The sequence below is a fragment of the Bos javanicus genome, chromosome 3, assembly GCF_032452875.1.
Source record: "Bos javanicus breed banteng chromosome 3, ARS-OSU_banteng_1.0, whole genome shotgun sequence".
NCBI classification, from domain to species: Eukaryota; Metazoa; Chordata; class Mammalia; order Artiodactyla; family Bovidae; genus Bos; species Bos javanicus.
In genome coordinates, this window is record NC_083870.1 from 17,367,195 (window position 1) to 17,376,167 (window position 8,973).

Below are 8,973 nucleotides of genomic sequence, written 5' to 3' on the forward strand. Positions count from 1 at the left end.
GGTCCTGGACTTCTGTTTGTTGGGAGTTTTAAAATTGCTGATTCAATTTCAGTACTGGTAATTGATCTGTTGATATTTTCTACTTCTTCTTGGTTCAGTCTTCAGAAATTATATCTTTGTCCAGTTTCCTGGAGGTTGTCCATTTTATTGGCATATCATTGCCCATAGTAGTCTCTTATGATCTTTTTTCCCCCAAATTTTCCTTACTTAAAAAAATATGTATATTTATTTGGCTGCATTCGGTCTTCAGCCGTGGCACATGTGGCATGAGGGATCTACCAGGGATGGGACCTGAGTCCCTCGCATTGCAAGGCAGAGTCTTAACCACTGGACCACTAGGGAAGTCCCTCCTGTGATGTCGTGTATTTCTGTGGTGTCAGTTGTAACTTCTCCTTTTTCATTTCTGATTTTATTGACTTGGGCTCTCTCTCTCTTTTTTTTTTTCTTGGTGAGTTTGGTTAAAGGTTTATGAATTTTGTTCTTTTCAAAGAACCAGCTTTTAGTTTCATTGATCTTTTCTCTCCTTTTTTTTTAGTTTTTATTTCATTTATTTCTGCTCTGATCTGTATAATTTCTTTCCTTCTACCATTTTAGGATTCTCGTTGTTCTTCTTTTTCTAGTTGCTTCGGGAATAGGGCAGCCTTGTCTTTAAAAAAAAAAAAAAAAATCACTGAGCTCAAAGAAGAGACCCATGATTGCTACCGAACCTACCGGGTACCGTTTACTGAAGTCTCTTCCCAGGATTTTTGTGCTTTGGGATCACCTCATGATTTTACACCATAAATCAGATAATTCATGCCTTTGGTCCTTGGTTGCCAGCCATTCTCCCCTCTCCTGCTGACTCTCATCTAACCACCCACTCTCCCCCAACAGAATAAATATTGTTGCGTAAACGTCCCTATGGATGAATGGAATGGATAAAAGGAGAATGGGATGGAACGAATGAACTTAGAAGCTGCAAAGATGCCTGGAAACGCAGAAATTCTCATGAATTGCAAATTTATTGACTGAGAAGGTACTGGAATTAGGAGGTAGTTGTACAGAAACTAGGGAGGGAAAACTGCAGAACAAGACGCAGCTCCAGAGCTCAGTGGCTTCTTATGGTGGATTCAGATGTGAAGGGCTGAGAAACCTCAGGGCAATATCATGAGAGCGGTAAGCCTATCGACGCCCACGGAGAACACCTCCAGCCTCTTCGTCTCCGTGGAGTCCGGGGGCGCCTTACTTGCCTGGCCAGGTAGGCGCCTGCTTCTGCTGGGTCTGATGGCAGACTGGGACGCCCTTGCCGCCCCCGGAAGCACCCCCGGAGGAGCCGCCGCCGCAGCCGGAACCGCTGCCGTCCCCACCGCTAGAGATGCAGCCGCCGCCGCCCCCGGAGGAGCCTCCCAGGCAGACGGATCCACTGCCGCCGCCACCGCTGGAAAAGCAGCCGCTGCCCCCGGAGGAACCGCCGCCGCAGCCGGCGCCGGATGAGCCTCCTCCGTAGCTCTGCTGGGGCAAGCACGGGGTCTGGGAGGTCTGGGAGGACGAGAAGTATCCGGAGCCACCCCCGGAGGAGATCCCGCCGCAGCCGGAGCCGCCCCCAGAGGAGATGACGCCGCAGCCGGAGCCGTCCCCGGAGGAGATGACGCCGCAGGCAGAGCCGCCCCCGGAGGAGACTCCGCCGCAGCCGGAGCCGCCCCCACTAGAGACGCCTCCGTAGCTCTGGCACTGGACCTGCTGGCCGGAGGAGCCACCGCCGCCGCTGGAGTAGCAGACGGTACCGGAGGAGCCGCCGCCGCTGGAGTGGCAGACGGTACCGGAGGAGACGCCGCCGCTAGGGTAGCAGACGGTACCGGAGGAGCCGCCGCCGCTAGGGTAGCAGACGGTACCGGAGGAGACGCCGCCGCTGGGGTAGCAGACGGTACCGGAGGAGCCGCCGCCGGAGGAGTAGCCTTCGCAGCCGGAGCTGCCGCCGCCCCCGGAATACTTGATACTTCCACCTGAGCAGCCGCCGCCGCCACCACCCCCGGAGCTGCCGCAGCTACCAGAGCCACCGCCGCCGCCGCTATAGAAGACGCCGCCGCTGCCGCCAGAGGTTTTCCCACAGCCCACTGGGGGCTGAGGGGTGGGCTGCTTTTTCTGGTGAGACATCTTGTCTAAGGAGGAACAGAACCCTGGAAGGAGAGCAGAGAACATCAGTGGGCCAGCTGCAAAAGGATGCGGCGGCAGAGGCAGCTGCATCCATGGAAACGTCCATCATCCTCTGAGCAGCACTGCCTCCGCCAGGCTTGATGCTCTTTCTGATCGGATTGGGAAGAGCATTCAGCTGGGACTCCTGGATTAGTGCTTTTAGAAAAGGGTTGTGTTTCTCCTGAGAAAGTCTTTACCAAGTTTTAAATAGCCCACTTAGTGGTACCCATTTCTCTTTCTTTCCCAGCTTTGCTTCAGGCCTCTGCTGTGTGATCTCCCGGCAAATGACCCACACATTTTCTGTTTCATTTCCTGTAAAATGAGATGGGTCGAATATTTCACTCCTTGTTCTCTGATCCCAACACTGAATGCAAATGGAAAATTACCACAAACCTCCACCTAGGGTAGGGGATTTTATCCACTCCTGGGACAACAGAGGGAGGTTTGTTCCAATGCTAGAGGGCTGTTGCACCCCATTCTTTGCAAAACAGAATTAGTTTAAACTCTTGGTCTGTTCCACTGACCTCAGCCAGGATCACCCACCAGTTACCAGAAAAGGCAGTCTCCCCCATTGTCCTGTCTGGAAACAGGAGAAAGGATCCCAGTGATCTTTTGGACCAACATCTCTGACTAGGAGATATCAAGCAATGCTTGCCAAGGAGGCAAGCTGGGTTGAGGGGACCAAACTAGCAGGAATTGTGTCCAGCATCTCACAAGTCATTTCCCTCTCAGAACATCTTGTGTAAAACAAGCAATGGGTTCTTATGACTGCTAACATCTCCCCATCTGCAGCATCCTCTGAATCATTCTTCCTTTTCTCTGAAAGTACACTCAACCTCTCTTCCTTACAAATTCACAAAGTCCATCCAGCCCATCCACAGGCTGCTGGGACAGTCTCTGCAGAATGCACTTCTATGCCGGGGACAGGCCATGTCTCTTATGGGGTGCCAGAGAGACAGGAAGATAGTCTTGTCTTTGTGGCATTTACATTTTGGCCAGATCAGAAACACCATCTGTACAGCAGTAGCTCAGCTCTCTTTCCTGCCTGAAGCCCCTCTGAACATGGATGCAGTTGGAAGAGCAGAGGTCCTGTAGGTCCTAAAGGGGAGAGAGGCCTTGCCCACCTGTCCCCTGGTCCACCTAGCCCATGCAAGCCTGGGCGAGACCGACTTGGAAGATGAGAGCCAGTAGAACTCACACTTACCCAAAGCACCAGGAAGGATGAGTGAGGAGAGGAGATGCTTGCTGGCTGTGTGAGGAGCACTGGAGCTTCTGAGGTTTTATACTCTCTCTAAGTTCTGACTCATCAGCTATCGATCTGGACCAGCCTTTCATGTTTGGCCTCAGTTACGTGACCTTTGGCTGTCACCCCACCTCCCTGTGATTGTAGTCATGGGGTGACCCATTCATGAAGATTTTGGCATTCTTGAGATGGGCAGCCTCCTGTATGACTAGCCCCTTCTCTGATGCAAATGTGAAGCAGGCTGGCTAGCAGGGATGGTCAGCCAGAGTGGATGTTAGACATTGTTTGTAAAACTCCTGGCATGGGGCACATGCCATCACCAGAGGGCTGTGCTTCAGGAATAGGTCTCAGACTCTTCAAGCAACCTGAGAGAGTCCCACTGGAGTTCTTGTCTTTGGTCCAAGAAGTAGGAATTTTCACATCCCACTCTTTGGCTCCTGGTCCTATTGCTTGGAACCTCTTAGAATTTTAGAGAGGTGCTCTTTCTTCTTTGCCAAGTTTCTCCCCCGGGGTTTCAATGTGCCTCACTGGGATGTTCCTGTCTTGCTTCCTGTCTAGAGAGAGTGTGTAAGCACCTAGCACCCACTTCTGGGTTGCACAGCATGGACAGTGCCATAAGTAATGGGGCACTGGTCGCAGTTTTGATTTACTCCTGAAGACAGTGAATGTCTAAAACTACTGATCTTTACTATTGACTTTCCTTGTAGAAGAACAAGCTAAAGAGATAGACCATGTGGTTCTTCCCACCAAAGCCATTCAGCTCTGGGGTCTTGTCTTGTGTGGTAACACTGACCTCAGTGTAAGAGGCAGCCATGGAATGGAATGGACTTGAGATTAGGTGGCTGGATTTGGGTGCTCCCTGTGCTACTTGCCAGCTGTATCACCTTGGGTAAAGTCACAGTACCTTATGCAGTGCCTACACACCGGGGGCACTTGGTAAGCATTTGTTGATTATTGAACAAACTTTCTGATACTCAGTTACCTTGTCTATCAAATAAGAATGGTAATTGTTGTTTTACTGAAACCATGAGGGAGTCCACAGATGGCGTGAGGCAAGCTCTTATCTAGGAAAATAACTTGGAAATTCCTGGCTGACCCTGGACCAGTAGCATCAACTCTATGTATGAGAAACAGCATTTTGTCCTCTTCTTTCATCGTTGGAGCTCAACTGCTATTGTTTCAGATATCACATTTGAAGTTAGTTCCACCCAGATACGTGTTGAAATGACAGCTCCAATAATACATTGACGGTTAATTATGGTGGCGTTTTAATGATCTGCATGATCTGATTAGACTGTGGCCTTCAGAAACTGGTGGCACTAGTTCAGTTTGGAGAGCATGAACCCAAGTGAGCCCAGGAGGAGCCCAGGTGCTCCCCTCCTGAGAGAATACCCAGGAGGGAGAAGTCTGGATCTGCTGGAGAAAGCATGTTTCAACTTGAAGCTGAAGCATTGTGGAGGTTTTGGAGGGGGAAAAAAAAAAGGCTCCAACTAGCTGTGGGTATAATAAAAGACACATAATAAAGGACCGCTTTATTTTGTTGGGTTCACTGGAGAAGAGAAGATGTGGACCAGGTTCCCACACTGATCTGTGGACCCATGTTGGCCCCTTCCTGTGTGTACCCTAGTCCTCAGGAAAATGTAAGTAAAAAGATGCCAGCAGACGGTTTGTGAGAAGGAAAGTCTAATTCAGAAATCATGAGCCTCTTACCTTTTTTGGGCATATATTAAGGCTTCGTTCCTTTTAAAAGTGATGTTGACAAGAGGTCCAAGTTGTTTCTTTCATGTCCTTATTTGTCAAAATGAGAATTTGGCTATCATATTATTCAGCTATCACAGTTTTTATGAGGGCGATGTTACTTCTTTATGAAATTCTAAAGTTTGGGAACCTCAAGTGCAGGGGACTCCAAAGAGCTAATAATCTTGAAATTGCCTGTATTAGTTTGGAGCATTTATGTTCTTATAAGAAAGATATGATATTTTCTTTCTATCAGATTTAATATCCTAATGCTTTATTCATTAATCCAGCCAACTGTTTTGCCGAAAGCTTCAACTTTCGTTTCAGGTTTGAAAGATTTGTTAACAAAAGAAACTACTTGTTAAACACAAATAAATAATTTCAATATTTAATAGAGAATTATCTAACTTACTTTCAATATGCAATCATTAAAAGAAGAAAGAAATAGAAACAGTAGAGGAATGTAATAGCACATACATCACCCAACTGGGACCAAGTAGCATCCAGATTCAAACTGTGCTGGAAAGCCCCACCAACCCCACCAGTAACAGCAATCTGGAGTCTCAGTTGGAAAAAGATACTGGACGATGCATCCACCCTACGGGTGAGACTTCAAAATTGGAGTTTTGGGGGGTCCCGCTTATAATTCCAGGCCACAAACTGATACCGTCATCAGTTTGTGAACAAATTGCAGCTCTGGTTTCACATTAATCTTTTTTTTTACAATACTGTTTGTTTTATCTTGTGAGTCAGAGGGTTTTGTTAAGCCCCAGGTGTGGTTGGCTAGACTTCCTCCAGGGGCTCAAGAATTCTAAAACCTGCTCCCTGTCTTTTCTATATTGCCGCTGGTTTTACTAGAAAAAATCGGGGCACTCATGAGCAGGCACATAGTCATGGCACTGACCAGGCAGGTCAGAAGCAAGGTCAGAGGTCTGCTCTGCTTTTTTGTCTCTGAAGCCTGAACAAGACTACTTCCATTTAATTTCTCTAATACCAACACCAGTGTACTGGGCAGTGTGCTAAGGAGTACAGAGGAGTTTTTTAGAGCTGTGCATGGATCCCCTTGGTAGATTTGGGGGAGGGGCACTCCATGCCTGCCTCTGCTACTCTGCATGACGTTTAGTAAGGAAAATTTTCTAACTGGTACTTTGTTAACATGAGGAGGAGGCTGAGGCAACATGGTATTGACAGCTGTGCTCGATCTCGTGGCTCTGAGTTAACCTTGCCTCAAGTGTGAGATATGAATCTGATTCTCCATTTTATCCCTTTCAACCAGAAGTAGGGGGGATATCTGTGTGGAAGTGGTTGATGATTACATATTGTCTTTATCAAGGAGGAAATGATGAAAGTTTGTAGAATTATAACACTTAAGTATTTGGAGTTTTGCAAGACTTGGCATTCAGATTTCTAAAATTTGTAGCTTTTAGACACTTGAATCTGCATATGTGCTTGCTAGTACATCTGGGTTCTGTAGCCTCACAAATGAAGTCATTAATCCTGCCTATAACTGTGTCCTTAGAGGGGATGGCCCTTACAGCAAATCTTTCATAGCTAGGCATTAGCAGGTGCTCAGTAAATACTGATGGTAAATTGAAGGGAATTATTGAGACTCATTGACTGACAGCCCTGTAGGAGGCAGGACCTGGTCCCTGTCCCCAGGCAATCCCCAGTGTGAGGGGACATCACAGCTCTTGAACTGAGGAACCCTCAATCTGATAGAAGCCTGCTCATCACCATCTTTAAGTACCTAAATCTTCATATTTGCATTCTCATGACTAGTGTTGACAACCTACCTGAGGAAAAAAAGGCAATGGATGGCTTGTAAAGAATAAAATGGACACAGGGCAGGGGTTCAGGAGCACCGGCAGGTCAGGCATAGAACTTGCAAGCCCTTGGTGTCGTTTATATTCAATGGGAAAAGTTTTCTCTTAGTCACAGACCAGGAGGCATCTCAGAGGCCCAGACACCCCCCTGGGTTGCCATTTGTCTCCTCTCTCCAGCCCTCCTGGTCAGCAGGTTCTGTTACTTAGAGATCAGGCAGAAGGACAGCACTATAGCAGCTCCTAGCTGCTGGAATTCCTTTTCCAGGAAGCTTCCCTGGGTTCATCCCAACCATTGTTTCCATCTCTCTTGCCACTTTCCTTTTCAAAGGTCTTAAGGAATGATTGTACCTTTACAGCCTGCTAGCGGCACAACCAGAAGCCTTGTCCTCTTTGTCAAGTTACAACTGACAAACCTTGAGATCAGGGTCTCCTTTAGTTCTTGACGGCCCACTGGGACCTTCTCAGGATGTGTTTACTCTTGAGATGTATCTCTCTCAGGTGCTCCTGGAGCGCATACTTGCAGGGAGGAGGAGGACGGTGGCTGAGATGTTCTGCATTCCCAGGGAGCTTGTAGCATGTGGGGTGAGCCATGTACCTACGGACTTCCTGTCTGGACAGACGCTTGGGTTTATGGACTGCTGTCACGTGTCTTATTCATGTCTCACAATGGTCCTGTGTGCTCGGGGATATCTTATCTTCATTCCCCAGCTGAGGAAGTGCCTCATGGAGGCCAATGCAATTGCTCAAATTCCCAAAGCCAGGATTTGGACTCAGTTCTTTTGATTCTAAACCTTGTGTTCTTTGTAAGCACTGCATACCTCTTCTTTTGGGTTGATGTAGGCAGAACAAAGGGATTGCACCCCCTCTCCTTTCAAGTCAGGCCCAGGCTTGTGCCCTCTGGGAAGTAGGGGACAGAGGAACCTTATATGGGCTCTCCTAGCTCCCCAGGGACTCTTGTATGCATTGGTGGATGGCAGCAGCTGGAAGGACAGTGGAGGTCACCCAATCAGTTTCTGTCATTTGTAGAGGTAGACGACAAACCCAAAGCCCAGAGAAGCTAACGCACTTCCCAAGGCCACACAGAAGGGCCAAGAGCAGAACCTGGGTCTCTCCTCCCCGCTCAGTACTCCTACTGCAGACCCAAGAGGTGACAGTCTGCTTTCTCCTGACAAGCGTACCTTCAGGTGTTGGCAGTCAGACCAGAGAGTTGTTAGAATGACAGTAAAAGTTTCAGAGCTGAGCAGACTCGCTCAAGGAAGCTGCTGGACCTGCGTGCTCTAGCCTCTGGGCCTGGAAGTTAACTGCTGATGTCATGAAGCCCTTTCACAGGTGGGCAGCTGCTCTGTAGCCTGAGGACTCAGGGCCTACTTCCTGGGCTTACACATAAAGTTTATAGAAGGGAGGAGCAGCTGCTGCTGCTGCGTCACTTCAGTCGTGTCCGACTCTGTGCGACCCCATAGATGGCAGCCCACGAGGCTCCGCCGTCCCTGGGATTTTCCAGGCAAGAACACTGGAGTGGGTTGCCATTTCCTTCTCCAATGCATGAAAGTGAAAAGTGAAAGTGCAGTCGCTCAGTCGTGTCCGACTCTTAGCGACCCCATGGACTGCAGCCCACCAGGCTCCGCCGTCCCTGGGATTTTCCAGGCAAGAACACTGGAGTGGGTTGCCATTTCCTTCTCCAATGCATGAAAGTGAAAAGTGAAAGTGCAGTCGCTCAGTCGTGTCCGACTCTTCGCAACCCTGTGGACGGCAGCAGTGAGCAGCATCTGCGGGCCCGATCTCCTGCCCTGAAATCGGCAGTGTCACTTGACCCCTCTAAGGACTTTCACACATGGTGGTGATAGCAGGTCCAAGCACGCTGGCTCTTTGACCACCTTCTCCACTGGTGTCTGTGGGTGGATAATCCAGGTTGTTTTAACTGAATCCCAAGTCAAATGGAATCTTGGAAATCAATATGACGCAGAGGGAAAAGCAAAAGCATTTCAAATCCATAGCCTT

At 48.7% G+C, this 8,973-nt stretch overlaps 1 protein-coding gene across 1 annotated transcript; it reads right to left on the minus strand.

Moving 5' to 3' along the window:
* Window positions 1–982: 982 nt before the first annotated feature.
* LORICRIN (loricrin cornified envelope precursor protein) lies at window positions 983–3,425 on the minus strand. The gene is made up of 2 exons (XM_061406010.1): window positions 3,377–3,425; window positions 983–2,156 (listed from the first exon to the last, which is right to left on the minus strand). The coding sequence occupies exon 2, from the start codon at window positions 2,131–2,133 to the stop codon at window positions 1,222–1,224; it is 912 nt and encodes a 303-aa protein (XP_061261994.1). The 5' UTR covers window positions 2,134–2,156; window positions 3,377–3,425; the 3' UTR covers window positions 983–1,221.
* Window positions 3,426–8,973: the final 5,548 nt, after the last annotated feature.